The sequence below is a fragment of the Dermacentor andersoni genome, chromosome 4 (genome assembly GCF_023375885.2).
Source record: "Dermacentor andersoni chromosome 4, qqDerAnde1_hic_scaffold, whole genome shotgun sequence".
NCBI classification, from domain to species: Eukaryota; Metazoa; Arthropoda; class Arachnida; order Ixodida; family Ixodidae; genus Dermacentor; species Dermacentor andersoni.
In genome coordinates this window covers 31228167-31255931 of record NC_092817.1, presented here as the reverse complement: position 1 = coordinate 31255931, position 27765 = coordinate 31228167, and the positions used below count along the sequence as shown (strand labels likewise).

Genomic DNA, 27765 nt, shown 5'->3' with positions numbered 1-27765 from the left:
ACGTAACTTGTGTCGAAATGTTAAAATATGGGAGTGCCATGTTGCTGGGCATACAAGATAATTTGGTAATATTTATTATTTTTTATGTTGCGTAATTGTATATTTAGGTATTATTAGTTATTTAACTTCTGAAATATTATACTCGGAGAAAAATTGTCAATCAAAAATTGTGGGCCATCATGAAAAATCGCCGATCCGTCTTTCTGTTGGTCGATACGTACTACATAAAAGATTTTTCCAACCATTAAAGAAATCCTCGAAAGCCCAAGAAATGTGCCGCGTGACTAGGTGCGCGGCATTTCTGAAACTAAAGGAGATGAAACACAAATGAAACATAAGGGCGTGAACCCAGACCGGAAGCCATCGGTCCGTATTCGTGTTAACTTTTGGTGCCAGTTTCACACTAAAGAGAAAAGAAAATATTGAGTTAGAACCACAGAGAGAAAAAAAATATTGAGTTAGAACTGCAGAAAGGAATACATTTCTAGGAAAGAAATGAGACTATTGTCGTGTTGTTATCCCTGTTGTAAAAGAAACTTACGAAAAACAGATGTAATACAGGTATTCACACAGCGTCTATAAAACTTATGAAGGGGTAATGTCTGGCGTTAGGCCACGTATATGTAGTTTAATGAGAACTAACTTACATTGCCCCCTGAACAAGAAGCTAGAACACAATATGTCAACTGGTTGCTTACATCATGGATAGACGCAACCAGTAATCGGTCTCGTCTCACAATGGCATGATGGTTGCACTTTCGCCGCGAAATTCATTTCATGCCTGGAATGACGTCAACCAACAGAGAGGTCAGCAACACTAACTCAGCATTCTCTTCTGATTTATTCAACATTTTTTTTATCGAGACCTAAAGTTTGCACTATATCGGCCGCTTGACACAACATTTCAGCGCGTAGTCATTGATGTAAGCCTGAGGGCTAGAAGCACAGCAGGCGATGCCTATACTGATCTCTCATCAGTAACCGCTAAAAAAAAAAAAAATGACGCCCCTGTAGCTCGGCGCTCTCTCCCCAACGTTATATCTCTTCTTTCACTCTCGCCTCCAATTCATTCGCCGCGATGATGGATCCAAAAACTGGTGTTCCTCCCCACCCATCCGTTTGCATCCTCTGTTCGCGGTAGATCTCTCCTGTGATTGCAATGCTATAGGGTTTTCGAGATCTCTTTCCCGACAGGCAGTGACACCTAGATCACTGCATGCGCTCGCAGAACGTTGTCCCTGTTTCCTAGTTTTCTCATTTGTTTACTGTTTTACCTCGGAAATGTTACGGTGACTACATTTCTGAAACTGAATAAGGGCCGAAGGTATGGAGTAGGGAAGCTGAGAGCACCAGCGGTCTCGCTTCGTGGAAGAACGAAGCACTCGGCATACAGAAGAATCCATGCGTGTTTTTCGTGGCGAGCGTAGTATCGCTCCCATCTTCTTTGTGCTCCAGGAAAACACCATTTGCCGCTGTTGTGCGTCGCCCGGATTTCAAGTGTATAAGGAATTGCGAGCACTATTTCCGCTTCCTTGCGGAAATAGCTCGCCGTGCCTCCAGTCGCGTGTTATTCAAAAGACTCCTCTACATCTCGTTTTCTCATTTTTATTCGCCTTTCTGTGGCCACTCCCCCGCTTTTTCTCGGTGTCGGAGGCACGAACTTCTAGCACATAAACAACGCTGCCGTCTCTCGTGTTCTTCACAAATGTTGCAGTTACGTTACCGCCATCTCTTTTATACTCCTAGCGTGCTTCTTCCCTTCTGCGGAACGAGACCCCGAGCAAGTGGACGTTTTTTTTTTACTTGTTGCTTCTTGCTTTCTTTACCTACTGCCTTTCTTTCGGCGTTCGGCTTACAAGTCTCCGAGATACTCCTGTCGCATTCGTTCCACCTATCCCGATGGCGTGAACGAAAACTGGGAAAGTAAATGCACGCAGAACATGGGACTCTTCCAACGCCTACTTTAGGCTTTATTTCGCTCACTTCGCAGAACTACCTTTAATTTTGTTTCTGTGCTACATGCGGAAGTTGTTAGACATCTCTCATTTGTCTTTTCGTTCACTGGGCTGAACACATGCGGAGGAAATTGATGCTGATAATTGAAAGAATAATAAAACGTTACGCCGTTTTTTTATGCTCGCATCAAATGAAAAGAAAAATACCCTTTCCTTTTTTTCAACAACTTGACGGGTGATGCTGCGGATAACAGCTGTAACTTGTGGATGCAGCTTGACTCCGATCACTGAATGGGAAATAGACGAGCAGATCTAGTCTTCACCCCAAACGCAGATAAAAAGGTCGTTGAATTTCATTATAAATAGGATGCATTATAAGAAACGCTGAGGAACTGCAGGAAAAAGCACCTCGCAGCAAGCGATAAAAAGAATTATAGGTATGACAGGAAGAGACATAAGTAAAGACAGCAGCGCGAAATCAAACGTGCTTACGCCATATGCCATTTGAAGTTAGCAGAAAGCAGTCATGCGATATCTATTAAAATGACCGTGGGACAGAGCAATGCCAAAGAGTGGTTGTCAAGAGCAAAGAGCTGCAAATGAACACAGCAGCGAATTAAACGGGCCTACTAGAGTAGAGAAACTGCGCATGCATGCGGGTTTCCTATTACGTAGAACCGGGCAATTGAAGATATTTTTGATCTTCTGGTTATTAGGACCAGTCAAGTAGCTTTTTTTAACAACGTTTTTTCCTAATGCCTTGGCACATTGTACCGCTTGTTTTCGTGAATAAAGGTATTATTATTATTATTATTATTATTATTATTATTATTATTATTATTATTATTATTATTATTATTATTATTATTATTATTATTATTATTATTATTATTATTATTGACTGCAGCGGTATTTGTATTGTTATCATTAATTGTTGACTACAATGAAGATGCTGATAATGACCACGACGAGCATAATGAGTATAACGCTGATTACAAGGCTGTCTTAATGCTATCGCTCACGCCCCTTTCCCTCCGAAAGTCTTTCTTGCTACGAGCACCTACATAACCTCGAGGTTCCCCGTGGTTTCCATAAATTACGACTTGGTTTAGCCAACGTGTCCGACCCATACCTACGCCACTCTCGACACATAATCGCGGAGCACAGGAGTAGTGTACAGAAGGCGAGTCATTTGCATGACAACTAGCACTCTCGCCTTTCTAAGCGTGAGAGCGCCGTTGTCTTGCATACGTGTGCTTCTCGAATTAATTACCTTCGTCCCGGAAAGGGGATCCGCGCTGAATCGGCCACGACGCTGTAGCGTTAGCAGCCCGAGTGCCCCTTGGAGCGTCGGTTAACGGAGATTACAAGAAGGCTGCATTATCGCAGTGATGCAACAACCCGCCGCAAAATGCGGAGTTTAGAATAGGGGACGCGAAACTCAGCAAACGCTAAGCCCTTTAACACGGTGTGGTGCGAGGAAGTTCTAACATATACCGTATGGCGTACCGCTCAGAGATCGAACGTCTGGCTTCGTGTTTGCTATCTGCAACGATACCACGGCTGCTAAACTGAGCCTTTAACAAAGCAATCCGCGCCGATTTTGTCTGCTAGTAATTTCATGACGTAGACGAGACTAAATGGCATTAAGTTCTGTGCCATCGGGTTTCGTACCAGAGCAATACACATTTTAATGGTACTGATTTTAATGCTACAGCGCCGACTAGCGCAACTGCGCTCGCTCGCTTACCACACCACCGTCAAAAGCATGGCATTGGAAGTGTCACGGATTCTTCTCACATTTCTGCGAGAGACAGGGCTGGTGGACACATGGTGTCATACTTGTCCCAGAAAGAGAGGCTCAGGTGGAGCAATTGTCGTCCAGATCATCCAGCTAACCCCGCCTGTGGCAACATCATCACCGCCACCGCCACATATTACAAAGCGACTAAATGTCTTTATTTCAACACTAATTAGAGAAAGAAATAAAACTGCATAATCAACAGCTCATACGGCCTCAAGACAGAGTCAGCAGCACCGGCACGTCCATAGGAATGGTACCTAATTACGCTGCACGCGGTCGCAGGTGTGGTTCTAATGCAGTGAACTGGCTCAATGCCTGCTCCCTCGGCACCAGGTCCCGTCTAGCACGCTGGTCGACGATGTCGTCAAGCGCTAAGCTACGACGGACCGCGGACTCCCTTCGCATAGAAACCTTGTCGAGCGCACGGATACATATATGAAAGCAGCCATGAAAGACAAATGTAGAATGAAGCCGCGGCTACCGACACTGTCAAATATATGAAAGAAAACTTTGCTTCGGAACATCCGTACGTGCAAGTTTCGCTGCCTATGAAACTTTTACGCGTTCACTGCTTCCCCTCGGCTTCTCCTCAACTGATAAAACACGACGACCTCTCGCACCAAGTCAAGAGTTCGTCTTAAAGCTCAGGTGACTGCATTCTGATAGAGGCGAAATGCGCAAAGAGGCGCACACTTCAATTTTAGAGCCCGGTACCAAATTACATGTTGGGGACGTCAAGTTCTGGCGCCCCTAACTACGGTGTCACTCATAGCCCAAATGTACCTCATAGATGTCAAGTCTAATCAATAGCAGGCTAGAGAGCGTTAGCTCAGGCCGACCTCTCTGACTTCTTTCAAATAAATTATCTATCTCTCAGTCCACATCACCACAACAATCAGCGCCAATGTACGTTTCCGTATATTTCCCAGCTTCATAAGATCACACGTTCAAGGCACGTCAGAATCCTACGCCGTGCGCAAGGTGCATAACAGTTGAACACTCGAGCATCTTTCGGATCAAATCGATTAAGGTCGTTGTGATCTTGCTACACCGACGCATTTTGTTCGGAGCCGTCGCTGCACATATACTCGTACCACGAGGCCAAGGTGCATGGGGGTGGTGGTGGCAACCAAGCGGTAGCAGACACCGTTCTGTAAGCATGTGAATGCGGCCTCACAGTACGAAGCGAACTGCGGCTTCATAGAAACGATGTGTGAAAATTACGGGCGCACTTTGCATGTTGTAAAGCGTCACCAACCTATTTTTACATCCACTGCAGCACGTAGGCCTCTCCCAGTCATCGCCATTTACCCCTGACCTGCACTGGCGGATTCCAAGTTGTGCCTGCAAATTTTCTAATTTCATCACCCCACCTAATTTTCCGTCGTCCTCGACAGCTCTACCTTTCCAATAGCACCCACCCTTCCGGTTACCTACCGTAAAATTTACGGGGCCGGTCCAGCTCCATATTTTTCTTTTATTGTCAACTAGAATATAGGCTAACTTCGTTTACTGTCTGATCCACACCACTCTGGACGGATCGACACCACTCTGGATGGATCCACACCACTCTTAACCATAGCCAGCCGGTCTGAGAACTGCCTAACCTTCCTGTCTTTCCGTCTATTCCTGCTTCCTTCTTTCCTTAACATAACGCTTAACATTTTTCGTTCCGTCGCTTTTTGCGTGGTCCTTAACTTCTTGTCAAACGTCTTTGTTAACCTCCAAGTTTCTGCCCCGTATTCCAGCGCCATAGAATGCAATGATTACACACTTTTTTTTTTTCAGTTACCACAGTAAGCTCCCATTCAGGATTTTGGTAAAGTCTGCCGTGTAGTTGTCTAGATAGACACAAAGATATCCGGCGAGAAAACGATGACGCGCATCAGACCCTGGAGAAGCGCCAAATAAAGTTTCGCTTTAAAATAATTCTAACGTTTCGGTTCAGTTCTGATTCATGCAAAAATAGCGTGCTTTCATTTTTTTTGGTTAGGTTACCATTCCATACGCTATTTGGCACGTTTCATTTCTCTTCTACCTCTACTATAGCAGCTGCGCCAAAGAAAGCTTTGAAGGCATAACATCTCGGTTAACACTGTTAACACGCTGTTCATTTTGGCCATTCTTGACCCTTGTGCCAGAAAACACCACATATCGTCATCAACGTTTCGTCCTGTGTTCAAAAATACAGAAGTCGGTTTTGAAACTTAAGTAATATTTTTTAGGCCTTTCTTACACGGACCGGTGTTTTTTCTTGTTTGAGACAGTTTCATAAGGAAGCAAGAATGCACTTCTCCTAACGCGACTGCTTTGCGTGAAATGAGCGGCTTTCTCTGAACGTTGCCTTCTTCACAAAAGAAAATCGCGGGACGTCTTAGTGAACTTAACAATCCTTAGCAATCATTTTCCTGTTCTCCTCATGTATACGCTGCAGAAGCTTAGTCTATAGTCAAGAGAAGCAACCAGACTAATCAGTCTCGCCTAAAAAATTGAACGTTTATAAACTGAGGAACAAACAAAAAAATGTCTGCAGACTTTTTTCGCCGCTGAACGAGGCGGTCAAGGAGAGTACAAAAAAAAAAAAGAAAAGAGCGAGACAGGAGGTGCTGACGAATACAACGGACAATTCAGTTAAGCTCGATGTGACATTCATGGGAGCGAACGGGAGTGGTCCCTCCGCATAACGAGTTTTGCCAATAAAAAATGCACACGCGAGGTTACGACAAGCCTGGCGGCGATGCGAAAGAGGCGAACATAAAGACCCAAGAAAGGCCGGGCGGTTAGAAGAACAATGCTAGAGTGAAGTGGACATTCTGCGGTCTTCTTCTACTTCATCTATTTCCCCCGCACGCTGTTCACGGGCACTTCTTCGCCATTTATAAATGTAAAGGTGCGTCCGCCTTCGTCACACAATATTTCTTTGTTTCCTCCCGAGATTACAAAACCCATTGGTTGATGAGAAAAGGCTTCTTTTGACATACCTATTTTTAGTTTTTTGGCCTGCCATAGATCTGTTAATCTCAGCGCCGTCGATTGAATGAACTCAGCTCATTCTTTTGAAATTCTGACGTGGTTTTATATATATATATATATATATATATATCTTTGGTTTTTCTTTACTTTACCTGTTGCTGTCAGAGCCTGCTTGTCCTACATGTTTTGAACCTTCATAAGATATAAATAACTATTGCGTACAGTTTGACCATCACTTGTTTCTTGAACACTTTTCGTGGTTACTACAATCATATCCACGTAGCCCACGGTAGTGCTGTTATTTGCAGGGGTTCCGCGGTTGTAGGACCTTCCGAACTCTGGAGTACGGCCATGATTCATTAAAAAAAATAAGAGATCTTTGCTCTGCTCAGTGAATTCTACGCAGAAATTAGCGGTTCAATAGCATACAGGTGAGGCTGTAATTCACAATGTAGATAACGAAATTTATGCTTCTAGCATGGACGCGCGCATGTCTGTCCTGTCAGGCATCTTTACAAAAAAAAACAGCGCATATAAAAGCCAGAACAGAAACATGCTTTATTCATGCCTTCATATATATATGTATATATATATATATATATATATATATATATGAGGACTCACAAACAAACACGTCACAATAGTTGCCCGAGCCGTCCGATTCAGTTAAAGTTAACGAAATATCGGCAGCAGCAACATCATTTATTTGTCCTGCAAACCTATAGCAGTTCGGCTTGCATAGTTTCCCTTTTAACCTTAACTTTATCAGAAGCCTGCGGCAACTGCTGTCTGGGGTATGTTCGTGCTTGTTTCTATATGCGTGGATGCATTAACAAACCCTCAAGTTCCGAGTCAGCGCCGGTGGTGTGTGTCGTTCTATATAGCCGTCCTGGTTTTTCCTTGTGTTGTTTTATATCTAAAAGAAACCCGTCCAAATTGAATTGCTGTTGATGTTGTATTTCCATACTCGTGAACCCCACTTGTCGCGAATGACAAAAAAGAAGAAGAGTAGTTTACTCTATTTTTCGCTAGGTGACAGCAACATCAGAAACAGACACGAATGGCTGCCGGTACAGTTATTAGGCGTCTCAGTGCTCGTACTGTTATTGGGAATGGTGCGCACGCACGTGTGAAATTAAAGAACTCGTGCCGTGTCCCGTGACAGCAGCCCCTTCGTACTCTTCTTATGCTTCTCCACGCTACACTGCTGTACGACGGCTAAGCTCACTTAGGAAGACCGGTCATATGCAACGCACAATAGACCTTTGCCCCACGCGCACTCTTCAAAGCATGTCTCGATTTGAAGCGAACTGATTTAAGCCTACATTACCTACACACAAATGGATTGGATCTAAAACTGACTTCGGCTAGCTACCTATCACGTAATGGCAATTGCAATGCAGATGCTGGTTGTGAAGCTGGGGAAGTTTTCCGGGAGGTTTGTGGCCATGTCCGTGAAATCGGTAGGATTTGTCGGGATTGGAGAGTCTACCGGAAAAATTAGGAGAGTTGGCAGGTATGTTTGCGAGTTAGGAATAGTTTTGGCACTTTCACTTTTGGATGCTAGATGGCGGTGCAAGTGCGATTGTATCCATTGTCAAAGTACGCACTGAAATGTCACCGTCAATTTCTTGTTTTCCATTTCCTACAGATGAGAGAGTGCACCAAGAGATTTGCTTCAAAATAATCCGTGCTCCACATAGCTATCGATTTTATTTACTCATTCCTGAATAGATTTCGGGTCCTTGGCTTTCAGCAACTTAAATCTAACAACGAGTAAACCCTTTGTGGCTGTTTGAAGAGATAGCTTCTAACCTCAACGTTTCCTTACTCCATTCTTCTCTCATTTTACTTTCTTCCCACCCATGCTGGTCGATTTTCACGCTGAATACCCACGCTAGACCTTTACGGTAGGATTGACAGTTTTTTAGTATTATTTTTTTATTTACTCAGTCGTTGTTCCGTCCCGCAAGTGAACTGCGTGCATGGCAAGCCCCTCTCACCGGTTGACGATCGCGGCGTGATGAGTGCGGGGCTGTTGTGCTCCTCTTCCCAGGCGGTGACAATCACGTGGTGGCTCACGTGACTGGGCACTGGACAACGCAGAAGCAGGGCACTGCCCCGTGGCACCGAGCCCGGAGCAGACCACATGCGCAGCTCCCAGTCCTGGGCTACCACTGCACAACAAAAACAAGAGGACAGGCGCAAACGTCACAGCGTGTTCCAACTGAATCTCTTTGCCGAACATCTGTGCTGAAGTTGCAGCACGGCGATGCTGAGAAAGCGTTTGCAAAGAGGCAACGATAAGGTCGCAGCGCTACCACTGGTTGTAAAGTACTGAAAGTTGGAAATGTGATCGCAAGACGACATAAAGATTCACAAAATTTGCATAGGTCAATGCAATATCCGCGCGAAGACTACCCTGTACATGTCGGTCACAGCTGTGCCTGCAGTCTGTCGCCATGATTGATGGGGCGTGCAGAGGGCTTCGGATCTTGCGCCATGTCACGATTTTGCATTTGATATCTCGGCGGACAGAAAGAAAAACCGCCTTGCCCGTTAGTTTTGTTTTAAGGAAAGAGAAAGAGTGCGCGAGACAGAAAAAAGGAGGCGGCAGGGAGGCTAATCAAAAGAAAAATTCTGTTTGTTGCCTTACGCTGGGGAGAGAGTGGACGGGAAGATAAATAGATAGAAAAGTAGAAAGAGAGAGAATGAAAGAGAGCGCAGCAGGTCGCTATCACCACATATTATTACCTCGCAGTAGCACAGTAGCACTTGTAACATTATAAGCATCAGTTCAGGCTACAGCCACTTGGGCAGGTCTGTTGTCCTTAAAAACTGCAATAGTGCACTCGTCTCCCTCCGCTGAACCCGCCACGGTTGCTCAGTGGCTATGGTGTTAGGCTGCTGAGCACGAGGTCGCGGGATCGAATCCCGGCCACGGCGGCCGCACTTCGATGGGGGCGAAATGCGAAAACACCCGTGTACTTAGATTTAGGTGCACGTTAAAGAACCCCAGGTGGTCGAAATTTCCGGAGTCCTCCACTACGGCGTGCCTCATAATCAGAAAGTGGTTTTGGCACGTAAAACCCCATAATTTATTTTTTTTCCCTCCGCTGAGATAGCTTTTGTGATGTCAGTGTTCTAATCGTTTCGTCTGTTAAATTATTCTAGCAAAGCGCGCTATCGTAATTGTGAGCGATCGTCACTGTCAATTGTAGCGAGAACAGACACCGAGACAACGTTGAAGACTCTTCATTATAAAATATGAAGACACCAAATAAACGGACACACACAAGAGAAGAGAACGGGACAGGACGCCCTGTCCCGTTCTCTTCTCTTGTGTGTGTCCGTTTATTTGGCGTCTTCATATTTTATAATCAACAGCTACCAACTAGCCCAACAAGAAGTGCTTTTAAGTTGAAGAGTCATCTCGCTACCACAGTCATCACACGACGCGTCGTCTGACCATCCAGTTTGCAAATCAAAAGAATTTGTAAAAGTTACTCTTAGCCATATTCGACTAAGCAGGGTAGTCTAGCGGTGATGTGAACGCGGGGAGGAGGGCCCAAACGGTGCCCTGAAAACCTGGGGCTTTTCACATGGCGAACGTGATACCCCGTGCTACATTCAAAGTTTCCTAGCGGCATCTGTCCTTGATAACGCTATCGATTCCTCTCTGCTGCCTGGAAGAGCCGACCGAGCAGCGTTATTGGCATGTTCGTTACCTATGACGCCGCAGTGACATGGAAGCGAGTGAAATGTCCCGTGGTGTCTTTTTTCAGCCAAGGTTTGTATTAGTTCTCTAATCTCGAATACCCGTTGTTCTTTCTGTCTGCGTCGCAGGGCTAATAGTAAGGACTGCAGTGCTGCCTTCGAGCCGCTGAATATTGACCATCTTCGAGGTTGTTCTTGGCTGATGAGAGGAGCGGTGCAAGTTCCACAGCCGTCAATGTCGTTGGGTGGCAAGTCTTGAAACTGACAGTGACCGCACTCGATGGAAAAACCGCGGCTCCATCCGAACACTGGGGAGTTGCTGTTCCATCACTGTCGTATAAGAGGTACGTAGTCGGTGTACCGCTTGTGCAAAAGAAGTAGAGAGAGATGACAGCTTAGATTTCTTTATTCCTGGTACAGTGAAGTGCACTACATGTCAAGCAAAACACCATGGATGAATCTATGGCTTAGTTGCGAGGCTGAAGCCTTATGGAAGGCTGTTCAAAATCGTAAAAAAAATGCTGCCTGCGGCCCTTCTGACGGCAGTGTTGCAAGATGGTGGGAACAGGCGCGAGCAAAGATCCTAATGTGCAGTCCCTACACCTCCACGTGCATGTGTGTTTGTATTGGTTGGCCCTCAGCCGATTGCAATAGTCGCCTCTGTTCACGCACATATTGAAACGAAGACAAACTCTGAGATCCCGAGCATGAATAGCCCGTTGAGAATGAAGATTTGTCCCGCAACTGTTGGTCAATACGGGCAAACTGCATCGCAATAAGCCGAGAAAAAGTGTTCTGCGCAATTCCAGCAATGCATGCACTGACATTCCCAAAGTCTTTCCGCCCAGAAACTTGAAAAGCTGCGAAACTGCTGTCAGGTGCTGCTTCAAATAGGTCACGTGCGGGCTCCGTGAGAGGTTTCTATTAATCATTATTCCAAGAAATATGTGAGTCTTCTCATAAGATAGGATCTGACCGTTTATAGAGACGGCGTAGGGTGCCATTGGTTTGCGAGTGAATGTCGCCAGTGCACATTTGTCTGATGAGATTTTGAGACCTTGGTTGCGGAGGTACACCTATCAGTGTAGCAGCTTTCTGAAACCTCGCACGTATCTTAGGACGTATCACACCTGCAGTCAATACGCATATATTGTCTGCATACATTTATATATTGATCGCTGCTGGCCAATGAGTGTTAGGTTGGATAGGGTGGGGCTTAGCACTTCAACTTGAACGCCTCGGTAGATGTAGAGTCGCGTGGTTTGGCCATTGTCAGTACACAGAAAGAGCGATCTTATAAATAGGTAATTAGAAATACATTGAAGGACTCAACACCAAGGCCAATCATCTCAAGAGGACTGAGAATAGCCTCGTGACTTTTGATGCCGGACATTCGTAGCGAGATCAACAATACTGTCTATTGATGAGCCATCTCGTCGGAAACCAATCATGAATACGGTATACATGTTGTGGTTCTCAAGGGAACACTCCAAGCGGGCAAGGATCGACTTTTACGTCACCTTTCCCCCACAGCTGGACAGTGCTAATGGGTGGTATGACGTGCTTTCTAGTGGAGACTTGCCGTGCTTAAGGAGCGGTACCAAGCGGCTTGCCTTCCATTCCTCGGGAGTCATGTCATCTTGCCAGGATACGTTGGACAGATCTAACAGTTCTCTCCGTGTGCATTCACCCAGGTTGCACAAGGAGTGGATAAACCTGAGTGGATATTCCGTCTGGTCTGAGGGACGAAAAACGCCTGCGTGGAGCAAGAGCCGCCTCACGTTCCTCCATTGTGAAAGGAAGATCCATGCGGCAGTCACGCGAAACGGGGATGTCATTGGGAACTCCAGAGCCTGGACCGGTTGCTTGGCCAGTGATCATCCTACAAAAGTCTTCTGCAACATGAATACCAAGCCGCCCCTGTAAGAGTGCAAGCGCTTTGAATGGGGTGCGCTGTTCAGGGAGAGAACACAGATCACGTGCGGTTCTGCAGATGTAGGAAAGGGGCCTCCGGGTGTATAGTGACTGGCAAAGGGTTGTTTAACGCTGAACTGCTAATCTGTTTGTTACGTCTCTACAGCTGCGGTAGGCTGCCGACGATTTATCAACTCAAGGAAACAGGATCATAGTAGCAGACAGTAGTTCAGGCGTAGGATCCCGCACTGGCGCGGCGTTCGTTCCGTGAGGCGCGCTCGTGCCATAAACGCAAGTGCCTTCGCAGGCGCACTTGATCGTTGTCTTCTGGCAACATATCACCATTCAAGCGACGTTGGATCTTCGTTTGCATTCTCCTGGCTGTCCTAAAGTCATAGATGGACTTTGTACGCCAGTATAACTGCTCCGCACAGCTACGAAACGCGCGAAGTCGCTCCGACTCGATATGCAAATCCTTGTACTTAGATGAAACCGTGGGCGGGCGCGTGGCGTCTCGCATTGTACACGTCATTGCTTCCTATAATCCAGAAGATAAGCCCTCTCGGCAAGCACTGTCCATGGCAGACTCAAAAATATATTTTAAGGAAATCACTGAGGATATGACAGAGGTGAACCACCCTTAGGCACATTTATGAGGCAAGCAGGAGCGGCCTGCCGAGTTTCAGCACACCATATTGATAACGCCACAAAATTAAAATAAATTTGATATGCATCTTACATCCAGACGAAGCTACAAAACAAACGCGTTATGGTTTTCTCAGATAGAAAGTTATCAGCCGCGAAGTCTTAGTGGTCATGACGTTCGGCAGCTGAGTACAAGGTCGCGGGTTCGGCTCCCGGCCATACCAGCCGCATTTCCACGTAGTCAGAGTGCAAAAACATGCTCGTGCTTATAGATATGGAAGCACGTGAAGGAAACCCAGCTAGGAATAATTAAGCCGGAGTTTTCAACCAGGGCGCTTCTCTTAGCACCGGTGTTGCTTTGGCGCAGTAAAGCAGAAATGTTCTCAAATGAAACGGCGAAAAGAAGAAAGAGAAATATGATGATCCCTCTTTCGTAGGAATCGGCCGTAACACGAGGATGAAATGTGTATTGATAAATGTAGTTGCCGCTTTGTTGGACGTTCAGAGATACAATCGAGAAGTGGCAGATGGGTAGGATGCGCGGGGCCACCTGTTGCCGAACGGAGTCGCCTAAGGTAGGAGCATCTTGGTCCGGCTGAGAAGTGTCCTATAGGCAGCGCGGTCGCCATTGACAGCGAATCTGTAGCTGGCGTGCAAACAATGCTACGGCGCCTTTAAACTGCGCTCCCAAAGCAATCAGGCGTCATTTGCTAATCTGACACGGAAGAGAATTCATGTGCGGAACTGCGTCGTCACTCCTGTGCCGTCAGAGAGCAAAGCTCAGAGAATTACAATGGTGACATCTCGCGCGGATGCTAGAACTAGCGCGCTGTTTTAGTGACGTCATTTCAGTGACGTACATAACACGAGAAAATTCTTGGTGGGGTGGAGCTTGGCATAAAACATTTCCGTGTTAAAAAAAGAAATATTGTACTCGGACGAAGATTGAAGCCAGGACCACTGCATTTTGAAACATAATGTTACGGTATCTTGTAAAAAAAAACAAAAAAAACACAGGAAACAGAGAACGGGCGCATGAACCAGCTGTGACCTTAAGACTCTTAACCTTAAAAAATATGTTAGATTAGCACTAAAATTAGTTGCTTCGAATCTACTTTCCTACAAACCAATGGAAGGATGGATGGAAAACCGCTATTGAGTGCGCATTTTTAAAACAGAAGTCTGCGTATTTCTAATGACTGTCACTCTAGTTGAACGATTGTTGCACCAGCAATACCAGTGGTAACAGAAGTAAGAAATTTCGTGATTTCAGAAACAGGCGTTACAAATATTCCCATTGCACCGAACTTTCTTTCCTAACCCTGTTGGACTTAGCTGACCGTGGTGGCCTTGTGCTCGGTGCAGCTGCTGTCTTTACGAATAGATCAAACACAGGACAGCACTTGCATAACGAATCGGCTTACATATCTAGCCCCACCTGTACTACCTCTGCAGACGTGCGGGTGGCCGGCTTTGTTCTACGCGGAATGACGCAGTGAAACAAAAAACGGTACCTAAATGTCCTCACTGCAACAAATGTTCACCTTCATGCGCATAATTCGTTTGGCGCGTCTACCTTCCTCCCCCCCCCCCCTTTTTTTCGCTAACCAAGGTGGGCCGATTCCGCAGACAAGTGTAACCTGCGGTCGCATGGATCACGCGGGACACATGGTGGAGTCTCTCCTTCTTGACAAGCGTGCACGCATTTTCTATGCTGCAAGTCGCGGTGCCGAATAGGAACAGTTTTATAGGAGTTAATTAGCCGACTTCATGAAAGTTTCTGTTCATGCAGAATCCAACGTGTGCGTTGGATCTGCAATATTCTTATTTTTATTTTCCTTTATTTAACGGGGTCCTCTGCCTTAAATCTGTAATGCAGAATGTGACGGGCGCCGCGCCGCATGTGGGCTGAGGTTTAATTTTGGCTGCGTGTCATGCTTTAACACAAATGTTAGTTGTTGTACATAAATGTTTGCCGTTTGTGCATTGCGCGTCCGTCTGGACGCAGACATCGTGAGCGGAGATCAAACTCGCATCCTCGTTCATCGCAGCGGAACGCCATTTAATAAATCTCAGTTGTAGTAGCGAAAAGAACCACAATACCGCACCACTTGAGAAGCAATACCACGTCACTACCCGAAAAATTGAGATGGTCAGCCAATGAAAAGGAGCTCTTGAGAGAAGTAGAGCAACGAAGATTCAGTTTCACACATAAGTAACACACAACCGAACGTGGAAGTGTCAAAGATAATTAATAAAAAGATGACAAAGAGCAATCCCAGCGTCCTTCAAGGCGTGTCAGTATAGATTTTCGGAGAGCTGTAGCATTGCTTCCAAAACAAAGGAAAGCAGACCCTCTTCAGAACCCTTTTGGGCCTGTTGCCGAGGTGATTATGCATTCCTAGTAATTAGAAGAGAGAGACAGCATCAGCCGGAATTTGACGGGAAACAAAGGGATTACACAAATCCCGAGGACCCTGCTATTTCCCTTGGGGCTGAGAGTTTAGCGAAAGCGAAAGGATCGACATTGGAACGTCACGCAAACGCCCTGTACAGCAGTAACGCACGCCCGTTATTCTTCGTTTTTATCGCAAGGAAGCCATACCCAGTGAAGAAAACTTTTTTTTTTCTTTTGCAGGCAGCAACTAAACAGCAGACGCTCTGACTGCCTTTATTTAGTGAAAGTTCCTGATAAGTTCATAATCCACATGTGGAATATGGTAAGCAGCTCATTAATGTGTCATAATTAAAGACGCACTACAGCTCTCCAGATGAAAAATATTAAAACACTGATTCCACAGATAAGGTTGACGACGCTGAAACCTAGCCGAAGTAAATCATGCTATGCAACTGCCGTTGCCATTGAAATCACCAAAACCAATGGTAACACGAAACCAGTGAAGGCAAAATGCAATTCGCTCTATGTGCTTAACTCACTCTTAATATATCAGCAATTTGCGTTTAAAGTCGACAGCTCCCTAAAAACTGTCTTTTTTGTATGTATGTATGTATGTATGTATGTATGTATGTATGTATGTATGTATGTATGTATGTATGTATGTATGTATGTATGTATGTATGTATGTATGTATGTATGTATGTATGTATGTATGTGTGTATGTGTGTGTGTGTATGTATGTATGTGTGTGTGTGTGTGTATGTATGTGTCCAGATTTTTTTCTAATCGAGCAGTACAAATTAGAATTCGTTAATGTTACACTGCACAAGACAAGCAGATAGCCTTTTTCTCGCACCAGAGTCGCTTTCTCTACATCACTCGCAGACCGGTATGTGATGACGTCATCAGGCGATCTGTTTGAGCGGAGTCTCACAGAAGCTGTACGCCTCAGGTGCCACAGTGAGGACTTGCTCACCTCCCCGCTCCCCCCCCCCCAAAAAAAAAAAAAGAAAGTTTACCCTGGTCTACTTTCCGAGAGAGAAGCAAGGCGTTGAGACTGAATAGGGGAAAGGCGTCGAAGATGATTTATAAGGGTGCCTGTGGCGACATACGTACTGATGGGATGTTCTCTAGCAATGGCAATTCTCGTAGCTGTTGAAGCGCATTGCGGCAGACTAAGACAGATTGAACTTGTATGCTCTCAAGCACTCGGATATTTGTCCTCCGGGTGCTTCACAGCACCGGAGTGCTTTAACGCAAGAAGCACATGAAGAGCGCTTTGTATACTTCAAGCATAGAACACATCAACGGCTCCTATGTTTTTGCAGCGATGGCTTTGAAAAGGTGACTGATCGCGACGAGGCTCTTCTTTTGGTAGGATACACGGGTACTTCAGGAGATGTCGCAGTCGACAATGATCCCTGCAAATCGATGGATTGTCTTGTACAAGATAGGCTGGTCATTAATAGACACCGGGAACCCAGTCATTGATTCCAGAGTCATCAATGGGTATTTTGCCGTCGAGACGCCGAGGCCTTTTCTCTGAAGATAAGCAAACGTCATCGCTCCAGCTTTTTGTAATCTTGCGCAAACCTGAGGGCGAGTTACTCCTGGAGCCAAAATGCAAATGTCATCCACGTAAATTGACAGACTGACCGACTGTGGCAGCGATATCGCTAGCCCAATCAGAGCTAGGTTAAATAAAATTGGGCTCAAAACGCCACGTCGTGGAACTCCACGGATGGTGTAGTGGACGGTTTTATGACCATCCTGGTGAATAAAAAGAAGCTCCTTCGGGTCAGGTAGCTAATCCCCTAAAAAGTGGGGCCTCCGATTTCAGCAGCCACGACCGCATCAAGGATAGCTTCATGAGAAATATTATCATGAGCGACCCTTACGTCTGAATATAGCGCTGCGGAGAGGCCAGAGCGTTGACCCAGCAGATGATTCCTGCTGTCGAATCGAAGACCCATGACCATGCCATACGTATTACCGTATTTGCACGATTCTACCGCGCCGCCGTTTGTAACGCGCAGTTATATTACCCCCAAACATATATAAAAAAAGAACTTTGTGCCGACTCTAGCGCACACATTAAGTAACGAAACCGGAGTAGGCGCGTATCTTGTTGAAACAACTTTGTGAAACACACAAAGGCACACAGATGCATACTCAGCTGAATCTTAGCGGATATTCATTATCGGAGTTCGACAAGACCTCGTTCTGCTTGTCTACCGACCATAGAAAGTCATGTTCAGTTCCATCTATTGCATTACAAATGCCATACGTACAGTACACCGGAAAGTGGCGACCGCAAACCTAGGCATAAATAAACAATGTCTGTTCAATGGCAGTCGTGCTAGCTACTTTGCACAGAGCTTTTTTTTTAGTAAGAACCAGTTTTTTTTTTTTTTATCTTGAGTGGAGTTAACTACGATTGCAGCGCTCATGCAAATTTCAACGCACTTTTTATTCAAAAAAGGTGCGCGCTAGGATTTTGAAAATACTGTATAAGCTCTAGGCGGTTCAACAAAGGAGATACAAGCGGCGGCCACTGTTACCACAACTTTGATGCCGCGATAACAAAGACGTAGAACGAAGGGCGTAGACACATGATACACCAAGAGGAATAAGATATGAATCAGAAGCATGCGCAAAACTCTCAAAGATTATTACAACGTGACTGGCGTTAAAAAAAGCCTACATTTATTTATTCTCAACGATAAGCGAACTTGGCCGTGTAGCTGTGTTTCGCAAACTTACCGAGATCAAGCAAGATACCTCAATGTGTACGATTTGTTATAAGCGGAGCAGGAAGCCAATATTGTCAGCTTTCCTTTATACCCTTTTTTTTTTTTTTTTTGCTTGCTCGCTTGCTAGCAAATGCTCGTAGGGATAGAGCACTTCGGGACTTACGCTGGCAGCCGACAGTGAGATAACATCGCCAAGCGTACAAGTGACAATGTTTGTCTTAGCACAGTGAAACTCTTTTCGCTCAGTGCTTCATCGAAATGAAGCGAACATGCTGAAACAGTTATTAGTGCATGTCATAAACTCACTGCTTTCGGCGTACAAGTTCTCAGAATGGCAAAATATTTTCGTCTATCCGCGTTTGACGTGGTACATGACGAGCAGTCGTACTTCTTTAAGCGACCAGAAATTTTTTCGCGTGACATAGACGCTGACTGACCATGAGGACAATCTTAACCAGAGCGCAATGTCCCTCCGAAACGCTCTACTTAATACTTCTAGAAATAGCCGCCTTTATTTTGTACCCTAATTCTCCGAGAATCAAAGTTCGCCCCCTTGTGCTCCACTGTGCAATACATCTAGGCCTAATGGACAATCGCGCTGCCATATTATGACCCCATTGGCGGAGACTCGCAAGGTCCCGCGCTTTGAGGGGCGTGCCCTGGCCTCGCCGCGTGCCCGGTGGGGGACCACAATCGCGATGAGCAATGCGAGCTCGACACGCCGCCGTGAACTCAATAACGGTCATCATCGAAAACCAAATCACCTGCGCATCGTGTCGCGTGCGCTGTCATCGCGGTCGATTGGATAATTACAGGTTTCCAGAGAGAGCCATGGGCGTGTACCCGTTCTGCGTCCATGCGCGTGTGTCAGAACATACTCTCCGCAGAGCTATTGCGTGGCGCCACCCCGGGACAGAGCCACCGCGTAGGGGTCGAAGTCGGGTAGAACGGAAAGCCTTCCAACGCACGCGCGAGGCCACGGCGAGAATCTGGGGCACTTAGTCAAACTTTTGCTCGTTTAGGAAACCGTTGCGTGGTCCAGGCTCGAAATAACGTATACATGTATAGCAGTGGTTGCGTATCTAAGACATCACGGCCTTTATGGCCGCTCACTCGCGTTTGCATGTACATTTTCTCGTTTCCTTTCATCTCTTGCCACTGCTTAAAGAAATGAAGTCCCTTCGTTCGCAACAACGCCGCCTCTCCGACTACCACGGCTGTCGCGAGCGATAGCCGATATTCACTAAGCCTGCTTCCTGCCGCATTAAATTCACCAAAAGACAAAGTAATCACTGACTCGCACTCAAAGGCGCTGTACACGCTGAGCGTTGTGTGCAAACGAGGTCGCATATATGTGGCAGGTGTGGGGACACCACTGCGTGCGCTAACGTTTTATTTTCACTTCTATATTCCGACGCACGCCATGTTGAGTGGACCAAACGAGATGTCTGGCACAGAGAACTTCAGGAAACGATAAGAGGCAGAATAAAAGCAAGGACAGTAAGGTTAACCAGAGCCGCGTCTGGTTTGCTACCCTGCGCTCGGAGAATGAGCTGAAAAACAGAAGAAATAGTGGAGAAGACGCGCACTAACTGCGCACACGTGAGGAGGTGCACACGAAGGGCGTAAACAGTGCTGCAACTGTTTACGCCTCTCGAGATGAGCAACTACAGCAACGCATTCTTGGCTTTTGCGCTAGCGACGCACATGGTCATGTTCTAAGGGTCCTTGCCTCTAGAAACGGTCTATCGAATATCCTTTGTGCTTGCATAATATTATAAAATACGTCAGAATTGTTGCGTATATATAGAGCTTAAGCTTATTTCTCGTAATATGCACCAAAAAAGAAAACATGTCCGAAGACACCGAAGGAATTATTACGATCGAGTTGTGAATGCGAGAGCGTTAAGGTCCAATTGAACGCTGCTGATGGTGGTGATAAACTGAACCGTCCTACCCGCCGTGGTTGCTCAGTGGCTATGGTGTTAGGCTGCCGAGCACAAGGTCGCGGGATCAAATCCCGGCCACAGCGGCCGCATTTCGATGGGGGCGGAATGCGAAAACACCCGTGTACTTAGATTTAAGTGCCCGTTAAAGAACCCCAGGTGGTCTAAATTTCCAGAGTTCTCCACTACAGCGTGCCTCATAATCAGAAAGTGGTTTTGGCACGTAAAGCCCCATAATCTTAAAAAAGACTGAGCCGTCCTTCGAGTTATGGGCTCCTTGCGGACGAGCGAGCGCGTTGAGCCGCTTAGCCAATGCCTCCTAGATAGCGCACGACCGGTGCACTTTGATCTGTGATGTGATGCTACCTCGACTGTCATAGAATCTAATGGGGACGCTCCAGCGTAAGCTGCGGTGATTTTGACGTCACCGCTTGCGTACGCCGCGCTTAGCAATGCAAAATTCGGTCCAAGTAGCACGATGTCATAAAACAGAGTGTATAGTCCTGCTAGGAGTAGGAGGCGCCGGTTCAGCCCAGTGGGCGTCTGAGTGTCGGATCTTAGGTTGGAAACAGACGACTGCCAACATTTTTACCTTCGAATTCATTCTGTTTTTTCATATATTAATTTTTTGCAGTGATTACCGAGGTGGTGTTAGAACGCAGGCGATAGCTTGCGCGGATAACGCGGCTTCCGAGAGCGAGGGTGACGTGCGTCGCGGTGATGCCCTCTCCCTGCACGCAACACCTGGGGCCGTATAACCTAAAACTATTCCAATATGTTTTTATTCCAATCTCCTGACGTCAAATTTGCGTAACCGCTGACGCAAGCATCGGGCGGTGACCCACAGCGTTGTCTGAACAGACCAATCAAACGCTCTCCTCGATCATACGAGGTCACTTTTGTTTGCTTGAAAAACGAATAACAATGCCTACGTTGAGCGGCTTGTCGTATCTAATTGGCTGACAAGAGGTGAGGAGCACACTCAAGTGGAGAGGGATTTGATGGGGCCCAGCCACTGCACTGAAAATCGATGACCGGATGAAGAGGGTTGTGCCGGCGTCTGCAATTGGTTCGCTTTCTCTTACGTAGCTTGCGGTGGCTGGTCGAAAATCGCGGCAGCAGGCAACGGAAGCTCAAGAATGACACTACAACGGATCCTCAACACAGAAGCTTTGGTAGAACGAGGTCGTAAACGTGCCGAAAGGGCTCGAAAACATTACACGGCCACGCAGGAAGCTTTATTATACGCAAATAAACTTATACTTTCCGGCAGGTGCAAGTAGCCAGTGCCTGAGTGATTGGCGGTAGCCATCTTTTATTCCTACCGGAACGGGGCAGCTTGCGGCTATTCAGAAGAATATTCAGTTTTGTTTGGCATATTAATGCAGCTTTAACGCGTACACGTCACTTTGACGCGGTGAGTTTTCGCGGTTTTGTGACGTCGCGTGACAGGCAGATGAAGTGGGTGCAACCCGAAAACTCTTGAGCAGTAGCCGAGGGCTAAGGTTGAAAGGCATCGAATCAGAAACAACTATTTTTCTTTTGTTCGGTCAAATCATGCATAATCAGTGCGTACACGTCATATCAGATGGGGAGCTGTCGCGGTTTTCGTGGCGTCGCGTGACAAACAGGCGAAGTGGGGTTGGTCCAAAATAGTCTTCGACCAATCATGGAGGGCTGATTGCAGAATTGGAATAGAAAAGTTTGGAATAGCTTTACGTTATAGCACCCCTGGCACGCCAACGCGGTAGCAGATGTTTCCTTTCACCCACTGTGCTCCGGCGTGGCGCGCACGTGACGTCGCATCGCAGCCAATGGGAGTTTAGGTGCCGTTTCGCGGCAACAGATGCCGGCTTTTTTGTTCTATGGGCCATTTGGGGCTTTCGCATAAAAAAAAAGGCGCGGTAAAGGTAGGAAACGTACTACCTAAGGTATATGTTGAATGAGCCCACATTTCTCAAAACAGGAAGCGTAAGCGTGGAGCGAGCGAAGTAAATGCCACTTACAGAACGCAACAACAGATGGAATTAAATTTTACACATTACACGACCCGTGAGGTCCTACGTCTTCTTCAAACAACTACTGACCGCTGTCTGGTAGGCACATTTTGAGAGACCGATGTAACTAGTCCGGTCGATGAGATCAACGAGACCCGAAATTGGCGTGAAACTACGAGATTATCTCAAGTTCTATATGGGCACGGGGTGACTCTTCGAATCTTGCTACAAGCATATTCACATCACTTTATGAATTTATGCTTCACAGTATTGCTGAACAAGAATAAAAAGACGAACACAGTGAAGTACTGCTAGTTGCACGTTTCTCCTTAACAGTATTACGATGATGATGACGACAAAGACGTTGTCGTCCTAAATATGACACAGACCCACTGTTGCGGATAAACCAAGAATCAGGTCGGACAAAATAAAGAAAGATAAAAATACAAACAGGCCAACTAAAACTGAAACAGAGGGACGTGCAATAGAGCAGTTAGCCTAGCGAGTATATAAAAAAAGTATAAAGGAAATATCAGACATCCACCCGTTCGCAGCAATTGCTACAAAGGAAACCCATACGGGTTCCTCGAAAGAAAAGCTTCTTTTTCTTTTCTTTCGAGGAACTCGTATGGGTTTCCTTTGTAGCAATTGCTACGAACGGGTGGATGTCTGATTTTCCCTTTATTCATTTCTTCTCTCCACCTTGCGGGTTTCCGCAGAACTACTACGTCAAACATAAAAAAAAATGTAATCTGCAAAATCAACTTCAATCAAGTTAGAAGAGTTGACGTCCCAAGTACACTTGTTCCGCAGGACGCAGACTACGTGTGCTAAATAATTTTGACATTTGTGTGTTAAGTAATTTAAAATCCGGTATAACTTCGACTACTGGAGTTCTTTGAAATTCACCTATGTCTAAGCAGCGTTTTTGCATCAGTATGCGGCCATTGCGACGGGCACTCGAACCTGCTACCTCGTTCTTAGCTGCAGAACGCCATGCATGTACTGAGCCACCAGAATGTTGCGGTAGCTCTGGGGAAAGAACAAAGGGGTTGTGGGAAGCCTGTATCTCAGGAAGTTCGAACTCAACCTTTAATTCCTGTTTTTAAAACTAGAATTTTAGGAAAGAAAAAAATAAATAAATTGTGATGGATAAGACAATATTTTCCTCCATCAGGTCAAACCACTCTGCAAGGGAAAATTTCTAATCTCGAGCCTGTTTTCCTTTCCTGTCATCGCTCAGTTTGCAGAAGCGCGTTCTTGATTTCTTTTTTTCCCGCTACCTTAAAGCTCTTTGCCTTTTTCTAAGAACAGGAAAACCCTTTCAACCAATGTAACTCAAGTGTGTCTGCAAAAAAAATGAAGTGAAATTGATACCACATATCCCGAGCTGTGTTTCTTCCCCGCGATCAGCCCTGATTGGTGCTCCACCCACACAACGTTAGGGCCTCATCTTGTCCGACAAGGGTACCGACAAGAAGAACTCGGAGGCACAAAGAAAGGCCGACAATGCCAGACGTCCTCCTTCAGGAATCAAAGGGGAAAGAAGATCCCCTTTTCAACTGATCCCATTACTTTTCTTTAAAGGAAGTCTCTCCAGTCAAGAGGAAAACACCTGAACTGATTGAGATCTTTGGAGAGGATGCCGGTTTTCTATTTGTTAGATAAGGCAAGTCCCAGGTGTAATTAGAACCCACCAGGTACAGCGACAAAAATGTACTCGAGATTTTTTGTCTCGAACATAGGAAGCGAAATATATGAGCTTTGAACAAAGTTATTAACTTTTTATGCTCTTTCACTCAGTTGAAGGAAGACCGGTTACTTCGGTAGTATCTTACCGCCACGTGTATTTCATCGTTTGTTGTGTGCTTCGTTTCGCTCTTGCTTTTGCTTTTGGAGAGTTTCATTCTTATTATGATCCCGCTTGTCGCTTTGCGACCCGCAACTAGCACCAGACATATGCTGATGTTGCGCCAGTAATGCGCATTTTTCACGGAGACGGGCCCACCGTAATTGCATGTACGAGATACATGTAGTACATTCTCGAATTGTTGCCATTAGCCAAACTTATCTATAGCGTGCAACGACTTTCTAATTGACATCATTTGTAGACCGTGTGATTCTATTTTACGACCAATCTATCACTAACGAAATCTAGTCGAATATACGCGCCTCGATGATGAGGGTAAAAAAATTGCGGCACACCTCTTCTTGCGATGACCGCCAACGGTAATGCTTTAGCACTGAATCAATATAGCGACGCAACGTATTGACACCTTCGGAACGAATTGTGTATGAGGCGCGTACTGCAGCGGCACCCCTCTTTCGTGCCTCCCTAAGAACACTCGGTGCCATCTAGCCCCGCTGACGCAAAGCCTGCGCGTGGCCTCCAAAGTGCATGGCGGACCGGTGCGTACGAATGCCGAAAAACGTGTCATGCAACAACCGGGCTTTGTCGCGCTTCTTTCCGGAGACAATGTGCCATCTGGTGGCACGGCCTACAATTACGCGCTTGGCCTCCGGGACGAGAAAAGTGGCTCGCCGGTGCCTTCGAACGCTGAGAATTATTGTCTCGCCTGCTGAACGCTCAGTGACACATACTTAGTGACCCAAGGTGACGAGAGGTTCATTGAAGAGTGGCACAAACCCACTGCATTTGTGGCGCAGCCTGCTAATGCGTCGGGTTGCTGTCCTTAACGAACCCTTGCCACGTGGGCTCGATTCCGTTTAGCATCGAAGAAATGTGAGGGATATTTTTCGTCATTGTAAAGCGGCACACTCCCTGCGGCACGTACATGTTACCGTAGTTGTCACCATACACGTTCATTGAAGAGTGGGACGAACCTACTGGCATACGCCCAGTGGCCTAAGCTGGCATCAAAGCTGTTAATTGGAGACCAGCACAGACCGAGTGACATACCCAGTACTCCAAGTCGGCGCCATAGAGTTTCTCCCAACAGCAGCACATACCCAGGCCTACGTCTACAGCGAGCCATGTTGGCGTATTAAAGGCTCGTTGAAGAGCGGTACGTATATCCACACTGCCACGTACTCAGTCACCCAACTTGGTCCAAGGGTTGGCTTCGAACCCTGTTACCTCAACACAGCAGCCCTTTTGACCACTGCCTACCCAGTGACCCAGGTAGCCGTGAAAACGGTAAGATAGATAGATAGATAGATAGATAGATAGATAGATAGATAGATAGATAGATAGATAGATAGATAGATAGATAGATAGATAGATAGATAGATAGATAGATAGATAGATAGATAGATAGATAGATAGATAGATAGATAGATAGATAGATAGATAGATAGATAGATAGATAGATAGATAGATAGATAGATAGATAGATAGATAGATAGATAGATAGATAGATAGATAGATAGATAGATAGATAGATAGATAGATGACGAAAGTGCGTGATGTACCGTAACAATGCAAACGCATTAAACATCGGTTTGCTGTTTATTTTATTTTATTTTATTTTATTCAGAAGACTGATTGATTGAATAAACGTGTATTCAAGCGATTGTTGCATTTGTTCTCGCCGGCTTCCTTAGTTCCAGAAGCCGCGGTTATTAGCTGCCCTCGCCGCCCTGTTGGTCACAAGTAAAAAATAATAATTACGGCGCTGAACGTCTCTTAACTACAGAGTATGTCATAAAGCACGTGTGGAGAGCATCGCGGAACATGCCCTTCCCATCACAAATTACTGCCTAAAGAGCAGGAAAGGTTCCTCCGAGCTCTACAAGTCATACATGCCCCTACCTAACAAGGAATCACCTTATAGCGCCTACAGCAAACCGGAATCTCTTCTGGTTAACCTTCTTGCCTTTCCCATCCTGTTTCTCTCTCTCTCCGTAATGCCGCTTCTGCGGGGAACCCGGGTCCCTTAGTCATATAGTGGGGAAGTTGCAGACAGGCACCACTAAAACTGCCAAGCCTTTACCACACCAACGATTTTTGAGAGACAGCCTTAGCCAGCTCCGACCTCGAGCATCAGCACCGGCTGATAGCGAGGGTCCAGGACGCTGTTCAAACTTAAGACATTCTGCAATGAGGACGCCTCTCCAAAGTTACATTCACATAATAAAGATGCTTCTTCTCTCTCTGTCTTTTTCTCTCTCTCTCAATATTCTTGACCTCCTACGGTTTGTTAATGCGCAAACGAAGCAAGGTACACGAGCATGTTCGCGTCCCACCCCCACCAAAGCGTGGCCTCCCGCAACCGAACCCACGCAGCAACGCATTGTCATAGTTATAGGGACATCACGGCGGGTAGCCCACTGAAAAGCTTAAGTTTCTTTAATTCGTCCTCACCGCCGCGTTTTTCCTGCAGAAGGCAGACGATACCACATAACATAGGACTGCAAGATGTGCAGCAAGCAGGTGCGAGAAATAAAACATGCGTGCTTAATCTCAGGAACCGAAATGGATTATACATAATTAAATATGTTGTGCGTTCTCATTGTTTCAATAGCTCTGTCATGCGTTCGACTGTGCCACTTAGTCCCAATTGCAGGTAGCTTTCCGAAAAGAATATTCCGGAATGCCGAAAACACCAGTCGTGCCAGCGCAATGCCAGCGCAATTCCATGAAGGCGCTATTGCGAAACCCTTTCAGTGTTCAGCTGACTTGTGTGCAGTCACACATATGCACAAATGTGTGTGTGCGTGCGCGCGCGCAGGTTTGTGCATGTGTGTTTCACTATCGTTTCTTTTTAACCCTTTTAAACGCTCTTACAGATGCAAATTGATAGCTTTAGGTTAATTAAATCACATAAGTGTTCCGGCGGCAGTAAACGTGCTATGTTAAAATCTGCAGCGTCGGTTGAGCTGATACCATAGCTGTTGCTTGGTCTGTATGTTGTGGCGCCGCCCATGGTTCGTGTTTTCCCAAGTAAAGCTTCTGCCCCGCCACCCCCACCCCTTCAGAAAGAAAGAAAGAAAGAAAGAAAGAAAGAAAGAAAGAAAGAAAGAAAGAAAGAAAGAAAGTTGCGCCGACGCTCTGCATTTATCGTCGCATCTCTCAATTGAACATACCTCCCAGAACAGTGAGCCTTCATTGCACGTTTGCTTTTTTCCCCCACTTAGCAAAAAGAAGCCGGCACATTTCGTCAACGGACGAAATATTCAGTTTTCCGAGGAGCGTAGAGTGATCACACGTCTCGGAAACTTCTATTTCGACGGAAGCGAAAGCCAGACGGAATATACCGAGCGAGCCTGCGTATCGTATCTGACAAACATAGCACCTTTAGCGAAAAAGCACTCGCGCGTGCAAACACCGTCCGTAGAAGATTGCTCCAAGAGCAAGCAAAACACAGGAGGGCCTTCTCCAGAACCACCTTACTGGGGCGCTGCAGATAGTCATATATAGGGTTTTCTGTTGACGCACATCTGGAACCTGCTGCGAAGCGATGCGCGCACGCCAACGCTACGGGAACTCCTCCTTCAAAAGCGAGATCGGTTAACCCGTTGTATTGGACGTACTGGAATAGGATGCTTCGCCGACGGCGTACTCCTGGGTACTGTGCCAGAGGTAGAGGAGGGCCTTTTTCTGAGATAACGAGTTGGCCCACAAGTCTGGCGAGTGGCTGATCCTCTTAGTCTTGCTCTCCAACTGCAGTTCCCGTTGTTGGTTCTTGTTTCCCGGCGTTTAT

At 46.1% G+C, this 27765-nt stretch overlaps 1 protein-coding gene across 1 annotated transcript in view; it reads right to left on the bottom strand.

Annotated features, from left to right (window-relative positions):
* LOC126536629 (cell adhesion molecule Dscam1-like) overlaps positions 1-27765 on the bottom strand; it is a 239096-nt gene that overhangs the window by 68468 nt on the left and 142863 nt on the right. The window contains exon 4 of the mRNA XM_050183661.3: positions 8736-8909. Within this exon, the coding sequence (XP_050039618.1) occupies positions 8736-8909 (174 nt within the window). The remainder of the gene's footprint in view (positions 1-8735; positions 8910-27765) is intronic.